Below are 20,960 nucleotides of genomic sequence, written 5' to 3'. Positions count from 1 at the left end.
AAGTGGTAGAGAAAATTGGCATATAAAAACCAACTCTCCTTTTTCTGCTCCTGTAAAAGGACAACCTCTAGGATGGGGTGTGTGTGTGCTGCTACTTACAAAACACCTGATAGCCAGGAGGAAACTTTAGGGGGAGGGGAATTAAAGCAGCAAACACACAAAAATCTTTCTGTAACAAGTTCCGCCGGAGGAAGAGGAGAGGGGGAGATTCCTGCCCACGAGGGCTAAGAAGTCCTCCCCCTGAGGCCACACAACACGCCAGCCTAAAAGGACCACAGAGAGGAGCCCGGTTTTAGATGGCTAAATGCAGTTTTATGAAGAGAAAAGGGAAATAAAGGGGGAGGTGGGGGGAGAAGTGTGACAGACAAACCTACAACTGCAGGAAGGGGGTGTTGCCCAACCTCGGCAAGAAGTTGCCATCTCTCGGCCGTGGTCCTGCTTGCTTTCTCAACTGACGGTGGCGGGGGGGAGGGAGAATAAAACCGTCAAATTAAAAACATGCTAAATGAGTAAAAACTAGGTGGGGAAAAGGAACGACATCCACCGATTCATCGTGGGGATCCGGAGCGGTGGAACTAAAAATTAGTCCCGTCCTCTTCCATCTTCTATTTACAGGGTAAAACACACGTCGATTTTGTGGCTAAAAGCTGAAAGTGTGGGAGGGGGGAAGGAAGAGGAGAGGGGGGGTTGGGGCAGGTAGCAGATGAACAAGAACCGCACTCTCCAAACGCCACCCCTCCCAAACAAAAAAACGAGTCATCCCAACCCTTCCGTCCACACCCCACGGTAATAGGGGGGTCAGGGAGCTCAGCCAAGCCTATTTGCATAAAAGAAGGGCCCCATTGCTTTTCCACGTCAGAGCAGATCAGAGCGGGGGGGCATGGGCAAGCCAGACTTGTCCAACCCCCCCATTTCCTTGGGGAGGCCTGGCTCCTCATCCATCTTGCGCCCGTGTTTTCGAAAGTACTTGTATCGCTGGACGTAGGCTTTCACTAAGTTGTTCACCTTGACTGGATTGATTTCTCCACTCTTGCTGTGGCAGATCTAGTCAGGAATAGAAAAAGGGGGGGTTAACACCTTGCCCTAGTGTCCTCTGCCCCCAGATATCTCCCCACACACACAAACACGCCCCTTCTAACCTTGTGGACGGCTTTGCGCAGGATGTCCTTATACTCGTCCTTGGTGATCTCCTTTTTCTGGTAGTAGGGCTTAATGGCCAGTTTCACTTCCTCCACCGCCCGCTCCTGGGTGTGAAGCTTCTTCAGGTACTGAAGTGGAGCAGAGCAAAGAAATTAGTGGGAAACAGGGACATTACAAACTGGATCTCAGATCAGTGGTGACAGGGAGCAACTCTGGCCTAGCCAAGTCCTGTTTTCCTTAGCCCGTTCAGGACTTCTGTCTATCCAGTGGATTTTTATCCCGCCCTTCCTCCAAGGACCTCAAGGCAGTGTGCATAATTATACACCTTCCTCCATTTTATCCTCACCACCATCCTGTAAGGTGGTTTAAGAGCGACTGGCCCAAAATCCCCCAGAGAGATTTACGCCAGGCTGGAACCTTCATCTGATTGGCCCTGACGGAAAATAAGCTCTGCTCATAGCTTGACATTCATCCGCTACTCAGGAGGGGCCGTGGCTCAGTGGCAGAGCACCTGCTTGGCATGCAGAAGGTCCCAGCTTCAATCCCCAGCATCTCTAGTTAAATGCTCTGGCAGCAAGCGATGTGTAAGGCCTCTGCCTGAGCCCCTGCAGAGCTACTATCAGTCTGAGCAGATAATAATGACTTAATACTGATAATCCACAGATTTCAGCATCCCCTTACTGCAGTAACTGACAAGGATTCACAAGCAAAGTCACTCGTACATATGAACAACCGCGATGATACCTGCCCAAAACCTGGGGTATTATTCTTTAGTGGCTTAAGGAAATCGCCTTTCCTAACTTAGGACCCACCTTTATGACTTGCAACATGGAACCAACCTTTCATATATATTTTTTAAAAATAATAGATCCTTTTAAAAAACTGTAACTCTTCCTGTTTCTCCCTGGGGTAGCCAAACTAAAAGGACAGGGTTCCTACATTTTTAATAGACAGAGGAGGCAATCAGATGTACAATTGGGGGGGGGGAACACCTCATAGCTGACCCTGTGCTTCCTCAGACAGTTTTTTTGGGGGAAATTAACTATAGGGTAGTCAGGGCCCCATCATTACCCTACAATTGATCTCAGAAACCCCCCCCAGCTGCCTGAGTATTTCTGTGCCCCCCCCCCATCCTTGAGTTTTGTCCAGAGCCCCAGAATCACTAAAACTGCCCCTGTACACAATGACCTCCTTTGCCTCTGGTCACTCTCCCTCCATCACTTTGTTAGACTAAATAAAGGGAGGAAATGGCCACTCCTGCACCCAACCTTTGACTGTGATGCAGCCCCCCTGGGGTAGAATTCACCCCCATCCACCCCACATTGAAGACTGATCAGCTATATGGACTGACACGGAAGGAGAAGGAGGACAAAAAGAGTTGCTTTTTATATGCCGATTTTCTCTACCTTTTAAGGAGAACCAAACCGGCTTACAATCTCCTTCCCCTGCCAGTGTGGTGTAGTGGTTAAGAGCAGTGGTTTGGAGCAGTGGACTCTGATCTGGAGAACTGGGTTTGATTCCCCTCTCCTTCACATGAGCGGCGGAGGCTAATCTGGTGAACTGGGTTTGTTTCCCCACTCCTACACATGAAGCCAGCTGGGAGACCTTGGGCTAGTCACAGCTCTCTCTGTCTCACCTACCTCACAAGGTGTTTGTTGTGGGGAGAGGAAGGTGATGGTAAGCCAGTTTGATTCTCCCTTAAGTGATAGAGAAAGTCGGCATATAAAAACGAACTCTTCTTCCCCTTCCCCACAACAGACTCCTTCTGAGGTAGGTGTGGCTGAGAGACTAGCCCAAGGTCACCCAGCTGGCTTCATGTGTAGGAGTAGGGAAACCAACCCGGTTCTCCAGATTAGAGTCCGCCGCTCCTAACCACTACCGCACACTGGCTCTCAAGCAGCATCCCTGGCAGATATTTTCCCTTATCTGGAGGGAAGCTGGTCCTTAACCAAAAAGGTTCCGAGAGACGTTAAAGGGCATCCGCACCCCCCACCCTGTTGCACCAGTTCTCTTACCCCCAAAACAATTCCATCTTTTTCACCTTATCGCTGTCCCCGCGCCCATCGGAGCTGGTGCTGCCCAGATCGGTGCCCGACGAGGAAGCAAAGATGCCAGCCGAGGGAGGGCCTGCCGGAGCCTGGCTCAAAGGCCCCGGCAACACCCCCGTGGGAGTGGGGGGCGTCGAGTCACAACCTCCCATGGGCAGGGAGCTCTGAAGCAGGTACGAGACGGGTGGCACAGCCAGGTGCGACACAGGTGGATGGGTGGGCGGTGCCGGCGGTTGGGGAGGCCCCAAGGAGGTCGAAGGCTTGGTGTGGGTCAGGATCTAGGAGGAAAAAGAACAGAACTAAAACAGAAGCAGCAAGAGAGACCTTCAAGCCGTTACTTAGAGGCCAGCCCTTGTGGCCTGTTGTATTATCTTTACATTCCACACGGGAGCTCAATCTGGGAATGCCTAGCCCTTAGTGGGGGGGGGGGGGGACATGGATACCTGTAATTTGCTGTATAGTGGAAGGGCTAGGTAAGTCATGCACTCTTCTCCCCCCAGGGGAGAAAAGCAACCCCGGCCTGGTATAGCAGCAAGCAGAAACTAACAGCAATCGCAGGTGGCAGTTGAAGAAATAATTACACAACACAGTTTGGTGCTGGTCAGTGGATGACCCACTCTCTCTTTGGGAAGGGCCCATCGCTGCTAGAATTCCCTCCACTGGCTGCTGCCCAATTTGTTCCTTCAACCTAACCTGGGGGTTTGCAGGCAAGCTGCCGAAACGGGATTGATCAGAAATCTCAAAGATGAGAACAGTTTACCCTTCAGTTACTGCCTGAACACACTCTCATAAGAACATAAGAAAAGCCCTGCTGGATCATATTCAGCCCATCAAGTCCAAGAGTCTGTTCACACAGTGGCCAACTGGGTGCCTCTAGGAAGCCCACAAGCAAGATGACTGCAGCAGCATTATCCTGCCTGTGTTCCACAGGACCTAACATAATAGGCATGCTCCTCTGATCCTGGAGAGAATAGGTATGCATTTTGACTAGTATTTTGACTAGTAGCCACGGATAGCCCTCTCCTCCATGAACATGTCCACTCCCCTCTTAAAGCCTTCCAAGCTGGAGCTGGTTAGCGCAAGTACAACCAAGCTTCCAATTTGTTCTTTTGTTATTTTTTAACAAAAGCAATCAAGAAAAATAATTGATTAGGAGGAGGTAGAACCAGAAGCTGCAGAGGGAAGGGTAAATCAACCAAAAGCAAGTCTCCTTTAGCAAGGCTTCTACCACACGTGGCTATTTCAAGTGTCAAGAAAGGGTCTTCCAAGCTTGGAGTAGCCTCCGTGTTAGCCTGCTGCAGCAAAATTAAATAGGAGTGCAGGAACACCTGAGAGTACCAGGTGCAAGCAGCGTTTACAGCAGGGCTCCGTTACTAGATGACCTGATGTCCATAATATGCCATTTATCTGTGCAGCTCACGCCATGTGTACACCACCCAGGTGGCTCCAACCGCCACATCACCCGCTTGTCACTAGAAGGCTCGGATCTTACAAATGAGACCCGTCCGCACTAGATAAGCCTCTGCCACGGAACGTGCTTCTTCTCGTGCTTGCATTTGCGTTTGCGCAAAACCAATGGTTTTCAACGAGCCCTTGAGCAAATGGAAGTGCGAGTGGAGGCGAGCTCCACCGCAGAGGCTATCTAAGCAAGCGTGGAGTCGGTTCACGGGATCGAAGCTAACTGGCCGGAACAGTACAGCATCCTAGACTTCCAACCGTAGCTTCCCTCGTGCTGGGCATGATCATCAGCTCTAGAAAGATGAGCATTAACCCTGGCAATGTGATATAAATGGAGCCATGGAGCATTTGCTTGGCATGCAGAAGGTCCCAGGTTCAATTCCTGGCATCTTCTGTTAAAGGGACTAGGCAAATAAGGGATGTGAAAGACCTCAGCCTGAGACCCTGGAGAGCTGCTGCCAGTCTGAGTAGACAACACTGACTTTGACGGACCGAGGGTCTGATTCAGTATAAAGCAGCTTCATGTGCCACTTGGTCGGGCCAAGAATGGGGGGGTGGCTGCCTCAGCTGGCTTGCGGGCCGGATACAAGCTTTCAAAGGGCCGGATCCGGCCCTTGGGCCTTACGTTTGACACAACTAATTAAAATGGTAATTTTAACAAGCACTACAATTCTGAGGGTGCCGGCAGAAAGCAAGGAGACGCCAGGATGCAGGTCCTGCTTTCCCCAGTAAACTCAAAAGTATGCGGCATTCTGAGCTTTGAAGCAATCCCCTTCGTGTAAGCATAGGCGTGTGCTATAAGGGCATCTTGTTTATGCACCGCAGGAGCAAGCTTTCTGCAGGCATTTCACAGCCACTGTGCACCACTGTTCTCTGTAAAGTGACCCCCGCTGAGCCCCAGAACCTCCCACCATCAACATATCAGAGCTAGAATGAACGTTTCTACATCTTTTAAAAAATATATCCAAAATAAATCAGAAAAGCAAAGCAGAGCTGTCAAAACAAGTTCTCTCGGCTGAATTTGAAATGGTGTTTAAAACACAAGCCGCTGCTGAAATCGGCGTTATCATTGTCACCCTTTCGCCAAGAGCAGGGACGACACGCACACCCTCGGCGCATTTGTCCCATTGTTCTATCTGACACCACGAATTAAATTCCAGCAGTTTTACAAAGGAGGCCTTCATACCTGGTTGGTTGCTTGAATAAGCTCCTGGGCTTTTGCCCGGCTTGCAAGGTTGGCCTCTTCCATCTTGAAGAGCAAGGCGGTCACTGGGTGGGGAAAACAAGAGTCTTAGGAATAGAAATAGCCCCCCAAACAGCAGGAGCGACCAGGCAAAATTGCGAAGCCCACCTTCCAACTAATCCTGGACTCAGGCCAAAAATGTCCAAAGGGGGATATTAATGCATTTCCGGCCCCAGCTGGCCCTTGCCTCAGCCTATTCTGCAGACATAGAATCCACCTGCTTCTCAGGTCAGTCCTCATCAGAGGCCTTCAGCATCCTCTTCCTCCTCTAAGGAGATAAGAGGCATGGCTTTGCAAGCAGAAGATCCCAGGTTCAATCCCTGACATCTCCAGTTAAAAAGATCAAGCATTGAGAAAGACCTGAGACCTTGGAGAACCACTGCCAGTCAGACTAGCAGGAGAAGACTGAGCTTCACAGATCAAGGGCTTGGCTCAGGATAAAGCAGTTTTGTGTGGTGTTTTCCTCGTGTAGCTACTTCAAGCAAACAGCGAGTCCAGCCTTAAGATAGGTCAGAAATCTCCATCTCACTTCCTTTTCTGGATAGCTCAAATCTTCAATAAGAAGGAAGGGCCATGTCTTTCAAGTCAATAAGCCCCAGGGCACACTCTAGGTAAGTGGTTCCCAAAGTGGGCAGTACCACCCCCTGGGGGGGGGTGGAATTACCTCGGGGGGAGGGACTAAGAGGCAAGGGGACAGCAGGGGGGCGCTAGAGGTGGGCCCCTTCGACTGTGTGGTTCACTAATTTACAACAGATCAAGCTACGGCACCACACTGGCAAATTTGGTGGAAACTATCAGAATTTTTTTTCCAGACTTTGAAGAGCTGGGACCGCTGGATCAAGTTAATCAGTTTTGTTGAATACATTTCAACTAAAAAAGATTTAATTTGGTTTTGAACAGATGTGCAATTAGCCGTTACTGTTTTGAAGTTTTATTGTTCTTATGTTCTTTAGTGTGCCATGCAAACCCCTATTTTGAATAATGCTTTTTATAGGATGGGGGAGGGGCAATGAGGTTAAGCTTTGGAACCAAGGGGGCGGTGGCCTGAAAAGTTTGGGAACCACTGCTCTAGATCATCTGCCCTGGAGCCACAACGGGACAGATGCCCAGAGCCTAGCCTCTCACCCCCACCAGTTTTTGGTGGAAGAAGAGTTGGGTTTTTACATGCCAATTTTCTCCACCTTTTAAGGAGAATCAAACCGGTTTAAAATCTCCCTCCTGTCATCTCCCCACAACAGACACTTTGTGAGGAAGGTGGGGCTGAGAGAATTCGGAAAGAACTGTGACTAGCCCAAGGTCACCCAGCAGGCTTCATGTATAGGAGAGGGGAAACCAACCTGGTTCCCCAGATTAGAGCCCGCCGCTCATGTGGAGGAGTGAGGAAATCAAACCAGGTTCTCTTGATTAGGTTCCACCACTCTTAACGACTACACAAGCTGGCTCGCCAGTGGGTGGGTATACAGCCTGCCACACATGGGTGCGGTATGCTGCCTCTAGGTTGATGGAAAACCTACTTGAAGAGCACATTGCCCCTTACAACTGGCTCAAAAATGCCAATATAAAAAATGGGGGCGCCAACGTGGTGCAGTGGTTAAGAGTGGTAGTTTGGAGCGGAGGACTCTGATCTGGAGAACTGGCTTTGATTCTCCACTCCTCCACATGAGCGGCGGAGGCTACTCTGGTGAACCGGGTTGGTTTCCCCACTCCTCCACACGAAGCCAGCTGGGTGACCCTGGGCTAGTCACAGCTCTCTCAGCCCCACCTACCTCACAGGGTGTCTGTTGTGGGGAGGGGAAGGGAAGGTGATTGTAAGCCGGTTTGATTCTTCCTTAAGTGGGAGAGGAAGTCGGCATGTTAAAACCAACTCTTCTTCTGATAGGTTTCATCTATGCAGGGAGGGAGGGAGGGAGATTTCACCGCCCCACCTAATGACGCCTATGAAGGAAAGCCCCCCCTCAGTCAGATACTTTAATGCCCTGGATCTACTGCGAGAGGCTCCTGGCTGGTGTCCCGTTCCCTGGCCTCTAAAGTCCATAAAATTTCATATCCACATTACCTACTTCCATTCATCTCCCTTCACCAAGGCAGTTTTTCCCCCAAAAGGGAAATCCACAGCAAGTTGAAATATGTAAAATAAGCAGGTATAGGAATGTCCATATCACAGCCTTTGGCTCTGGCTGTTATCACAACAGTATTATCTCAACTCTGCCACAAACGTATGCAAAAAAGACGCACATGTGCACTGGTGCCTTTCCTTCAACTAGTCAATGACTTTGGGATTTCTGGGGTCAGAGAGATTGACTGCAGGATTGGGGGGGGGGGGACGACAAGAAGTACTCACAGCCAACCCTCCCCTCCAGCCAGTCCTTTGATTTCTTAGCCTGTGCTTCAATACAGATATTGAGGCTTTTACCCAAAACCATGGAAAAATAAACTTGTCTCCCTTTTTGGAAGGGGAAGCTGGAATGTCCAGAGTTCCAAGAACTGGGTTGGAACCAAACAACTTTTCTGCTGGTGGGGCGGGGAGAGAGGGGGTCCCCTTTGATCACCCAAAAAAGCCACGCTGGGGATCATGGGCCTCGCATGGACAAAAACCAAGTGGGATGGGGGCTGCAACAAGAAGGGGAACTGGGTGAGATAGAGCAAAAAAAAAAAAAACAGGCCAGAATAAACGTCGGTGGCCTTGGCAGTGAAACCCTTTGGGAGATCTGAATCTAAACTGGATTTATTCTTCCACAGGACGGAAGATATGGCTTCTGAGAAGAAATCAAGACAGTCCTATGACACAATTTGGTTCCCCCCCCAAAAATTCCAGTTCTGGTGTCTCAGAACACTTTACTTAGGATGAGTCTGCAGGGCTGCAAAACCATTGCCAAAAGCTGCAACAGCCAGCATCAAGCAGGGCTGCGCAGAAGTCTACCTTCCCTCGCTCCCGTCCCATTCCATCCCCTGATCGTGATACATACATGCCAACACTCCGCTGGTGCAGTCTACTCCACCCTGCAGGTTCCAAGACATGGGAGCAGACGGCGGAGGCAAGGTGCGCGGCGTGTGGGGTGGCTGCTGCGGGGGCGGCTCCTCTTTGGTCTCGGACAAGCTGTCCGCTTCCGGCTCATCCGCCAGCGCTCGGGGCTGCTCGGCCGGGGGCTCTTCGGGAAGGAAGGAGACGTCGGGCGTCTTGCAGCTGCTGTCCACGGTCTGGGAGTCGGGCGTGAGCTCCTGGCCGGGAGCTGGCGGCTGAGGGCTCGGCGGCTTGGCGGTGCCCTCCGACTTCTCTGAGCCAGACCACGAGGGCTCCTCCTTGACCCTCAGAGGGCTGCTCGCCCCCTGGCTGCAGCTGTCCGCTTTGGACTTCTTCAACCCTGTCTTCACCTTGAGCTTCTTCTTCTTCTTGGGCTCCGAGGCACCTTTCGCCTTGAGCCCCTTCAGCTTCTTCACACCCATCTTGGCCTTCAGGCCTTTGACTTTCTTGGGCTTGAAGCCCGCCTCCTTGACGTCTGCCATCTCGCCCTGGCCGGCCGCCGAAGCCCCGACCATCAGCACCTTCTCCTCGGACTTGAGGAAAGGCGACCGGCTCTCCTTGTCGCGGCTGAACTTCACCCCAATGGATCCCACCTCCTTTACCGATGTGGTGCTGCTGACCCCTTCCCGGATCAGGACGGCCACCTTAGACTGGAGCTTCACCTTCCGGCCCGAGCCGAGCTTGCCGCTCTCCTTGTGGCTTCCAGCTTTAATTTTCTTCCCGGCCTTGTCCCTGTCGGGTCGGGCTTTCTTCTCTGCCTTGGGCAACTCCTGCTGTTCGGAACAGGGAGGCGCCTCTTTGAGCTTCTTTTTGTACTTGTCGCGGGCAGGGGGACGGTCCTCAGGGTAGGCCCTCTTGCGCTCTTTCTCTTTGGGCATCTTCTGTTTGGAGTCCTCCTCAGGCCGCTTGTCCTTGCGGGAGGGGACTAGGTCCTCCTTGGCCAAGGAACGAGCCCCACCAGATTTGGACTCCTCGGCAGGCTCCCGGTCCGAGAAACAAGCGTCGAAACTCATCCCCTCGGAGTCGTAGAGCACCTCTCGCTTTGCTCTTTCTGGCGTCTCCAGCAGCCCCTCCATTTTCTCTTGCTGGTTAACCGTGATGGTCCTCTTGATGGTGAAGAGGTCATTGTCATTGAGGTCTTGGATTGACGGCGGCACCACAGTCCGTGCATCTCTCCGTCTTTCCATCAAGACCTTTTCTGACTTGGGTTCATCCAAGAGGTGGACCTCCCGCTCCCGTTCCTTGTCCTTGGATAGGTGGCGGGAGGGATGTTTCTCACGCGAGCGAGACCGGGAGCGTTTCTTCTTCTTCCTGCTGCTGTCCCCCCGGTGTTTCTCTTTGTGCCGACTCCGATGGGCACGGCTACTGCTGTGCGATCGGGAATGACGCCCCCGCCGCTTCTCCTTCGACTTAGAACGCCTGCTCTTGCGGCGCTCGGCAGAGGTATGTGAGGAACCGACTGCGGACAAGCTGGTGCTGATCGAGGGTGACCAGGAGCGGGAGGTTCGGTGGTGCGAGCGAGAACGCGAGGCCCTGTGGTGCGAGCGTCGGCGCTCCTTGGATTTGGAGCGGGACTTAGATTTTTTCTTCGGGTTCCACGAAGAGGCGTACGATTCCTTGCACTTCGAGGCCTTGTGTTCTCGTGACCTTTTGCGCTCCCTTTTTGATTTCTTACACGAGCCAGAGCTGGAACCAGAGTGGGACTTGGAAGCAGGGCGTTTGGGGGCCGGAGGAGGAGGAGGAGGAGGCGGCGGCGGCAAGGGGGACGGGGCACGGTGGTAGCGTTCTCGGCGCTGAGTCAGGATCTTCCGCCTCAAATCCACCCCCTTCCAACGCGGGTCGGGCTGGCTCTCACTGAAGTCAATTTGCAAGGCTCCCTCGTCGTCTGAGTCAGCGTGTAACGACAGGAAGTCGTCTCCTTCCACCACCCGCAGGGTACGCTGCTCGGCAGGGCGACACCTGCTCCGGAACAGTCGAATGGGGCTATACCGCTCATCCTCTGGCTGGACAATCTCCCCTTCCTCAATTTCCGAGTCACCGCCTCCACTCCCATCCCATTCCATCGACGACCGGCGCCCTCCCCGATGGTGCCCACTTCCCTTGGATGCCTTCTCCCCAGTCCTTATCTTGGCATTCCCAACTGTCACCACCTCAAGGGACACTTTCCCCTCTAGCTGAGGCTTTACTTCAGCATCCAAGCGACCTTTAGGTGCTATATCTACCACAAAGACCCTCCGGCGTGGCTCAGGAGCTTTAGATTCCAACTGTTCTGGGGGAAGGTCCTCAGGCAGCGTGGAATCGGCACCAGGGGGCTCCTTGCCCTCGGGGGACTCAGTGGGACAGACCGACTCGCTTCCATAATCCCTGACAGGTTCTGTTTCGGGCTCTGACTCTTCCTGCCCTTTGTCTGAGCTGGGGAAGTCTTGGCTCAGGCTGTTCTCATCGTAGATCCCAGCCAATGTTTCCGAGATGCGGCTGATGCTGTGGGACATGTCCGGAGGATGCTGGTCATGGTCATCTTCCTCCTCTTCCTCGTCGTCATCGTCATCCTCCTCGGGGGAAGGGGTGCTCACAGAAGAACTGGGGTTGGAGCCTGTGGGGTCGAAGGGGTCGTATTTCTGGTCGTGCCGGCCACCCTCGGCCTCTTTGTGGGGCGACTCGCCAAAGCCAAAATCCCCGTTCAGGTTATCTTCGTCGGTAGGGTGGAAGGGATCATAAATATCTAAGTCTGGGGAACGCATCGCAGGGCAGGGGTTGACCGAACTGCCGCCACCCCCTTCTCCAGGGAGGCCCTGATGGCGGGACACCGAGGAGGTTGACGAAGAGCAGGATGAGGAAGAGGAGGAAGTGCTGGAATCTGCCTTATCCAAGGAGTTGGTGGGCGGCGGCTGGGAACGCTGCTGGGACTCGGACTCACGGCCACCAGCACTCTGTGGGCGCTGCTGCCCCCCGTTGGAAATCCCCATGCCAGTGCCCAGAGTCATGCCCAGACAAGGTGAAGGAGAAGTCCTGTCTGCTTTGGGGGACTGTGAAACCTCACTCCTGACTGAAGCAGAAGTCCAAGGGCCCTTGTCCATTACTGGCAGAGTCCGGTGTGAGTCCAGAGGGCAGGGATGTTCTAGCAGGGGAGACCGGCCGACAGGGCAGTCCCTCCTTCCTCTCCAGCAAGGTGCTGATGATCCAAGGCAGACTGTTGGGAGCAATTAAAACAAAAGTAGCAGTTAGGAGGTTTACAGGAGCTATAAATTTGATGACTTCCTATCCTTTTAGAAAGGAGGAGACCATTCCTCAGTGCTGTTTCCTCCACTTTAAGCTACCAAGCCCTAGATCAGATCTGGCACTTCTTAGAGGTCAGGTTCTCAGCCTCCCCCAAGTCCTTCCTTGTCCATTAGCCACGAAGGGACAGAACCGTCTAGTCCTGATGCTGTGGTCTGTCACTCTCTCTCTCTCTTTCCCCCTATTCTTAGACCGAGGTCTTGAACAATAAAACTTAAATAAGACCCATCTCTAAAAACACCTCCCTTCGACTCTTCTCTGCAGCCTCCAAAAAACGAGAAACAAAAAAAGGACTCTTTCGGTCAGAATTTTCTAAGAGGAACTGAATCTTTTGCCAAGGAGTCCACTGACTGAAGAGGGCAGCCGATCTGAAAAAGGGATCCTTAGCACACGACCCAGCAAAACCATTGAAAAAGGGCAATTAAATCGTGAATGCATAAAGATTCTACATAACTTTGGACTAACCAGAGGATCCAGATAGGAAGGAAGATTACCCTTAGATAACAGGCCCAGGGCAAGCGGAGAACAAGTCCTCCGCATGGTGTGTCACTGGAAATCCTCAGCTAAAACCTTGCCTTAGGAAAGTTGCTATTTCACCCTTCAACCACAGGTCTACTCCTTGGCTGATGACCCTAAGCGCCAGCCAGGAACTAGGAAACTTGTGGTGAAGAGAGCTGCAGATGCCTGCGACTGCCAACAAACCTCCACCTCTTTCAAACATAAGTATCCTGGGTGGGGAAGGGTGATCAGGGGCCTCCTAAACAGGGGGCCCCAACACCCGGATGCTGTGAAACATTCCCGAAGAGACCTCTCACTGTGGCCCATCAGCAAAACTAACTTTCATCTACCGTTTGAAATAACAACACACAGCTCTTTTTTTCTGAGAACAACTTTTATACGTTTGCAAGCATTCTGTTATTCTATCGATCATTCATGGTTAACTTTTAAACAGACAAAAACAACTGCAGTAGCGTTGTTGAGAGTCGAGATTTTATTGCTATGGCTTTAAAACTCAAACTTCCATTCGTACCGGAGTATAATTTTTGCTGCTGTAACTGTGAAACATACCTGGGGCGGGGGGGGGGGGGGGGAAGCACAGTGGCCAATCAGTGGCAGGGAGGCCCAGCAGGAAGTGGCTGGAGGGCAAGAGGAACGGGAGGGGAGGGGGAAATTAGGAGAGAACTCCAAGCGTCCAAGGTAACTCTGCTAGCATGCCATAAGGTCACAGATAGGTAATCCATGGCAGGTATGGTTGGCAGAAGATTGCACAACACATATGCAGATGGCCAGGGCGACGGAGAGCAATTGTTATGAAAATCCTGAGTCCCCATCTAGATTACGTGTACCACCAGTGGTAAAGCTGTAGGACTAGGATCTGGGAAACCCGGGTTCGAATCCCCACTCTGCCATGGAAACTTGCTGGGTGACCTTGGGCCCGCCACACACTCTCAGCCTTGACCCTAGCAAGTATTTGGATGTATTCCAAGGAATACCAGGGACCTGACAGGAGGCAGGCAATGGCAAACCTCCAAACGTCTCTTGCCTTGAAAACCCTATGGCGTCACCATAAATTAGCTGTGACTTGATGGCAAAAAAAAAAAAACCCAGCTGAGAAGCACAGCTCTAGGGTACGCACACAAGACACATACCGGACTTCTGCATCCTTCGGGACCGATCTCTTCTATAAATGCCCGACAAGGCACCAACTTCCCCCAGCCGGACTTCAGCCACCAGCTCTACCTCTTCCATACTTTCTTCCCCGCTGTTTGGGCAAGGGGGGGAAGAAGGGAGAGAAATTGAATCAGCAAGGGAACCTCACACCTCCCAGAACTCCCGCCGCACCCAACATTCTAGTCCATAAAGCTTTAAAATGAAGCAATTCATACAGAGGGAGCGGGGCGGGGGACAAAGAACATTTCTACACCATGGTCACAGAATCCTAATTCTTAGAGCCAAATCAGATTGTCATAGATTTGTGAGAGAAAGCTTGTAGAATTCACACCTGCAAGCAGAAAGCCTCAAGACTCTTTTCCCTCTTGCAATTGGCACTCCGTTAAAAGAATCCCACTTACTAAACTGCCTGGGCCCCCAAGGAGCTTTCTACTTCCTGGGGCAAACGGCAAGTCCATTCTAGGTAATCCAGAACCCCAGCCAAGGCAGGTACCACAGCAGAACAAGGAGCCTCAAAAACCTGGAGGAAAAAGGAAGTTTGCGTAAGTAAGGTGCAGGCTGAGATCTGCAATTTCTCCTCCACTAGATGAGTGAAAGGTACGAAAGACACACAACACCTCGATATTCCCACACTCACAGTACCGCAGATTGCATCCAACCGCTCTGCTCAGCTGAGGGTAGAGCCCTTGGCCAGAGAACGAGGCTCTGCATTTTGTTGAATGGCAGAATACAAACTCAAGACCTGGGACGGTTCATCCCAGTGTACCGTTATGATGCCTGCACGTGCAAAAAAATAGTCCCAGCGTAGGTGGTGAATGGAGAATTCACCAGAATTTATTTGGAAGATCATAGAGCGCCAAGAATCAGCGGCATCCCCTTAATTGCCACTTACCAAGATCTACGAGCTCATTAATACAAGCCACACAAGCCCGCGGACATCCAGACATACCTCACCCATGGGGGGGTTCCTATCACAGACCAACACAGGATCCCCCGTTCCCAGCCAACCTCCTCCAAGTCCTTCAGATCTGGAGCTCCGGCACCATTTCCTTCGGCTCGTGTGCTTGCGTTCAGCATCTGAAAACGAAAACAAGGTCTCAGATCGAAGAAAAAGAAGAGTTGATTTTTATATGCCAACTTTCCCTACCATTTAAGGAAGAATTTTGTAAAAGGTAATGGTAGTCCCCTGTGCAAGCACCGGGTCATTACTGACTCATGGGGTGACGTCACATCCTGCCGTTTACTAGGCAGACTGTTTACGGGGCGGTTTGCCAGTGCCTTCCCCAGTCATCTTCCCTTTACCCCCAGCAAGCTGGGTACTCATTTTACCAACCTCGGAAATATGGAAGGCTGAGTCAACCTTGAGTTGGCTACCTGGAGCCGACTTCCATCAGGATCGAACTCAGGTTGTGAGCAGAGCTTGGACTGCAGTACTGCAGCTTACCACTCTGCGCCACGGGGCTCCTAATCATTTAAGGAAGACTCAAACTGGCTTACAATTACCTTCTTACAAAAGATTGGATATCGGACAGAGGCAAAGGCAGGTGTGTGCACCGTGTTGGGGGGGGGGGTTGCCATCAAACTGCAGGCAACTTAGGGTGACCCCAAAGGGCTTTCAAGGCCAGAGACAAACAGAAGAGGTTTGCCGTTGCCTGCCTCTGTGTAGCAACCCTGGACTTGCTCGGTGGTCTCCCATCCAAGCACAAAGCAGGGCCGACCCCGCTTAGCTTTCAAGATCTGATGAGACTGGGCTAGCCTGGGCCATCCAGGTCAGGGCACATTCTGTGTTAAGCCTCTGTAAAAGGGACATTTCCCACCCTCCAAGCAATGGGCATCCCTATTGCCAAGACAGAATTGTTGCAGGGCCTGTGGAGCTCATTGCTGAAAGCACAGCACCGTTCCCAGTCCTCTTCATCCAGCGCCTCTCAAGTTCTCAAGCTAGCCCCTCAATTTCGAGATACCTTTCTCACTGGCTGCGTCTTGCAGTTCAACTGCCAAGCCACTGCCCACGGCTTGCTGCAAAGCTTTCTGTGAAGGTGAAAAAGGAAACACGGAATGGAGTTAGCACGAGGGGCAAGGAAGATCAAGAACCGCAACAGCTGGAAGCCCGACTACAAGCAGCCAGTCCCGTCCCCCCCCGATGAGCTTTGGATTCATCTGCCCAGGGAGAACGAGTGGAACGAGTCCAGCACCAACACAAGTGAAAGAGCATCTCACGAGGCAATCACGTGAACATCTGGGATTTCGTTTCAAGCCTCAGCTCCTCTTCAGGGGCACGACAGAACAGCAATCATAGAAGAAGAATCCTTACAGCTTATCGACGCAGACCCATACCATATACATTAAGTTCATCACTGTCATTCAAAGACAAGACTGACTGTAACTATAGCAGGTCATCAAAAGGAATCACTCACAAATACAAAGCGTTCCTTAAAAGCTTTCTGCATTCAGGTTCGACTCTCAAATTGCTCTGCATTTGGGAAGGCATGTAGGACTCGCAGCCAAGGAAGAGTCTGCTCTGTCCTGCTGATTCACACATCCAGAGCTTTTGGTATTTTTAGACCTGAAGTCCCTGGCTTTTGCTGCCACCAGCCACCTTTATATATGTATATTACATGGTGTGCTTCACTAAAACCCTCCTATTGTCTATGCCTGCTCAATTCTCCATACTGACTTTGTACTGCTTATTTAGGTAAAGGTAGTTCCCTGTGCAAGCACCGGGTCATTACTGACCCATGGGGTGACGTCACATCCCTACATTTACTAGGCAGACTATGTCTACGGGGTGGTTTGCCATTGCCTTCCCCAGTCATCTTCCCTTTACCCCCAGCAAGCTAGGTGCTCATTTTACCGACCTCGGAAGGATGGAAGGCTGAGTCAACCTTGAGTTGGCTACCTGGAACCGACTTCCGTTGGGATCGAACTCAGGTCGTGAGAGCTTTTGACTGCAGTACCGCAGCTTACCACTCTGCGCCACAGGGCTCTTATACTGCTTATTTACACCCTTCTGTTTTCTGTCTTTGCATGCCCTGAAGCCAACCGGTTTTAGGAACGTTTGTTGTCTCTCTCAGGAGGAAAAGCTGGCAATAGACCACCAAGGAATACCTGGGTTGCTGTGCAGAGGAAGGCACTGGCAAACCACCTCTGTTACGTCTCTTGCCATGAAAACCCCAAAAGGGGTCACCATAAGTCGGCTGCGACTTGACGGCACTTTACACCACACACATGCTTTCAGGATGCCTCTTCCCCTGTCTCCCATCTCCTATGCATGCTGAATTGGACGTGAATGCCACTCCTAAGCAAGGGAACATATCTCAGCCTGACACCACAATCCTATGCTTGCCTGAAAGCGAGTCCTGCTGCATTAGTGGGAGTTACCCCCAGGTAAAAGCACTTACCTGGGAGCAGTGGGGCAGACATTAACCCCGCTAAAGGGATTCTCCCCCCCACACACACACCACTGTTGGCCAATTTGGTTACAGTCAAAAACTCACGACAGAAACACTATTTGGTTATTGATTAACCCTCCAAACCCATATAAGCTGTTCCTATACCGCTGCTTTCAAGAGTATAAGATTAAAGGGTAATTTTTTTTAATCTATGCATATGGCGGGGGGCAGATGAGTTGGCAATTCTGATGGATTTGAAAGGCTGCTGAAAACACAATTTTATGGATTTAAAATCCATACAGCTTGAATAAATAAACAACTCCCCCAACAAAACACTTACCACATACCAAGGGGGGGGGGGAGTGAGGGAACGGAGAGTAAATTTAAAAATTGCGCTTTAATTAATACCAATCTGACATGACACAAAGAAGTTTACTTAAAATAAGGCCAATGAGGTTTAAATAGACATTACATGTAATAGAAACATGTAAATAAAAGGTAAACACTAAGAATTAGCTTCTGACCAAACGAAGCAGAGCCCTAAGATGCAAAGAATGCTAAGCATGGGTGGGATCTCCTCATGCTCCACAGCATGCTGCTCCAGAATGGGCCCCCCATATCCTTAGGGGGTGGCTTATTGGGGAACACTAAGAGCGACAAGAAAAAGGGAAGCCAGATAAAAATCCCTGATGTGCTCAGACGCAGCTTGGATCTGAGTCTAGGCAATGAATTAAGCACTGATATAATAAAATGATTAACCCTTTGCTAGAAAAACTCTCTGGAGAAATGGACAAAACTAAAGTGGATCACTTGTCAGCAGGCAATAATCCCCAGGTCTCGATCAAGGTCGCTAGATACTGCATGTTGATATGTAGGGTTCGGAAATTACAGCTGTAACTTTTTAATTCTAATTTATTTATTTCAATAATGGCCATACTCCTTTTTGATAATGTTCTTAAGGTTTGTTTTTAAATTTGTCTTGACCTTCTTAGTAAGGTTGACGATATTCATTCTTGTATTTTTATAATGCTGATCAAATGACCATAATAAATCGAATTGATTGAAGCACTGATATAAAACAATTCTGAAATTCAGAGAAGCCTAAAAATATCTACCTATCAAATGCACAGAAGAGAGCCTGTCAAATCCTTTTGATACCCAGGAAAGCCACAGTCAAGACAAAGCTTTCTCCTGGGCCTTTTCATGTTATAGCTGCAAGGTTGCCTAATTTCTGATTTACACACTCTTTACCATTATCTATGGTTGTGTAGGTTACCTGAAATTTATTTCCACTGGAGTCCAATTAGTGGTGAGATCTCACTCGTGCAATGCAGTTTTCGCTACAAGGCACTCAGCTTGAAGTCCTCGTTTAACCCAATGAGAGTCTTTTAGCATCCATAACATTTCGTTACTCCTTTGGCTATCTAGAATGCTAGAATTCTAACACTTGATTGCCCACTGTGGTTGGGAGGGGGGTGAGATGGCTGACAGGCTGATCCATCAATAAAGTACATGTGAATTAGTTGGATCACAATGGATGGCCGAGTCAGTCCCCTGTGCAGTAGAAAAGAGCAAGAGTCCAGTAGCACCTTAAAGACTAACAAAATTTCTGGCAGGGTGTGAGCTTTCGGGAGCCACAGCTCACTTCTTCAGATGTGAATTAGTTGGGCAGTCCTACATTTCATTGAGCTGTTGCTTCTGGATTCTCCAATTCTCTAGTAGGGTTTTGGGTGTGGGTGGCAGTTTTTAATTACTTGCAATTTTATGTACTTACAATTTACTCGACTTACAACATAGACTATAACATGGGATGTAACTTGTCACAAAACTGCTCAACATAAACTTAACTTGGCATTTTTAATAAGCGATTATTTCAGTTCCCCAGAATAATTCCAAAGGAGGAGCTGTGTTCATCTGTCACAGCAAAAATAAACAGGAGTCTTCTGCGGAATCATAAAAGCGAACAAGCTTTTATTCTAGCAAAAGCTTTCACAGACCGCAGTCCTCTTTGCCAGAGCATTAAAAAGCATGTGCCGGAACAAAAAACTGTTACTTCTTAATCTTTAAGTCACAAGAAGACCCAAGATTCTTCTTCTTGAAAGCTGAGACACATAGGAGTTTTTTTAATATATATACACATAAGGCAGATATTTTGGTCATCCGCTGTACCGTTTGGCTCTTGTTTTCAGTTTCTCTAGACAGAAACAGTAGCCCTGGGAATCCTTAGGGCCACGGTCACACCAAGCATCACAGAGTATGGCCTCCAGTGGAGAAATCCAGTTGCATCTGAAGAATCCTGCAAAACTGCAGGAGGAGAGGGAGCAAAATATCTGTTTCCATAGCCAGTGGCAGGAGGCCATGTTGTCTGATGTGAACCTTGTGACCTCCTCCAGATGCTCGCAAGAAGTTCTCAAGATTTGCAAAATAAACACGATGAAGGGATGTTGATAGCTCCAGGGTTTATAACTAATGAAAGAATCAAGGATGGCGCATCCACTCTTCACAACTAGCTGAGCCCCTTCCTGTGGACTGCAGGGGGTGCACCACCACCCTTACAAGAACATAATTCTCCTGCAAAGCCAGGCCCTTTCCCTGCCCTCCCACAAAGCCAGAGGACATGCTGCGTGTGCACATACATGCAACTTCCATGTGTTGGGGGGGTAGTGCAACAAAGATGCAGAGTTGAGATTCTGAGCAGAGAATTGTAGACCACCACCACCTCTGGTTCAGTTGTAGACAGAAAAGGGGGAAAGGACACCCAGCCCCTTGTATTGTATGGAGGGGGATTCATCATCCCATTCCGATCCACTGGCAGGATGCCATGTAGGGTTATAGAAGCCTCTTCCAGATTCTTGCAAGAACTCTCATAAAGTCATCATAAAGATAGTACATTGTAGGTTGTCCAGTGCCCCACTAGAGTACAAGATAAATGTTTACAAAAGTGAGAAACGTGTGACAGATTGACGGGGGAGGGGGGAGAGAGAGAAAGGAAGGACTGGCAAACATGCCAGGCTAACCCATGTAAGAAAAGGGCAGGAAGAGATCTTCAAAATTATCTGTTGTCCGTTTTACATATGTAAATAAGAAACCTCGTTTTAGACACTCATCTGCATCTCCAAAGCAGACAAGACAAATTAATGCTCCCAGCACCAGCAACCCCACTCCCCACAATGACAGAGATTCCCAGAATGCACTGAGTCTGCCAACCACAATCAGAAAACAAACGTTCAGAAGGGGCGCCCATCACACACATTCCCCGAGAAAGAGAGGCAGCCATTACCAAAATGATAACTTGGCCAGCACAGAAGGCACCTGACTGGTCCCAATCCGCATCAAGAGCTGGTTCGGCGGCTGGCTTCTCCCCACCTCGTGCAGGATCCTCCCTTACTGGGGGGTGTCGATTCTCTTCCTCTTCCATGTCTGCAGGAACTGCAAATCCTGGATGGGGAGGGAGGGAGGCGTCAGTGATTTGACCCCCCCGCCCCGGACCACTTCAGTCTAACTTCTTGCGCGACGCATTCCACTTGCACAGAAATCAAGAATCCTGGCACCCAAGCTTGGAACATGCACAGATAACCTCATGTGCCACCCACAGACCTGGCTCCCAGCCTGAATTTCTAGTCACCAGACCCTTGTACTTTCTCAGGAAAACACCCTCCCCCTTTTCCCTGCTCGAATAGAGCTCAGGTTTGTATCACCTATATTCAGGGGTA

At 50.3% G+C, this 20,960-nt stretch overlaps 2 protein-coding genes across 2 annotated transcripts in view; both read right to left on the bottom strand.

The window, feature by feature from the left end:
• The window catches only part of LASP1 (LIM and SH3 protein 1), a 279,531-nt gene that overhangs the window by 74,110 nt on the left and 184,461 nt on the right, over window positions 1-20,960 (bottom strand). The gene's annotated exons all lie outside the window — the stretch shown is intronic.
• Window positions 847-20,683, bottom strand: SCAF1 (SR-related CTD associated factor 1). Its single transcript, XM_056863248.1, has 10 exons — window positions 20,528-20,683; window positions 15,820-15,886; window positions 14,808-14,935; window positions 14,260-14,378; window positions 13,837-13,949; window positions 8,856-12,101; window positions 5,833-5,915; window positions 3,182-3,466; window positions 1,140-1,268; window positions 847-1,044 (listed from the first exon to the last, which is right to left on the bottom strand). Exons 1-10 carry the CDS (start codon window positions 20,663-20,665, stop codon window positions 856-858), a joined length of 4,497 nt encoding a protein of 1,498 aa, XP_056719226.1. The 5' UTR covers window positions 20,666-20,683; the 3' UTR covers window positions 847-855.

This window comes from Euleptes europaea, chromosome 18 (assembly GCF_029931775.1).
Source record: "Euleptes europaea isolate rEulEur1 chromosome 18, rEulEur1.hap1, whole genome shotgun sequence".
Taxonomy (NCBI): Eukaryota; Metazoa; Chordata; class Lepidosauria; order Squamata; family Sphaerodactylidae; genus Euleptes; species Euleptes europaea.
This window is presented reverse-complemented; position numbering and strand designations above follow the sequence as displayed.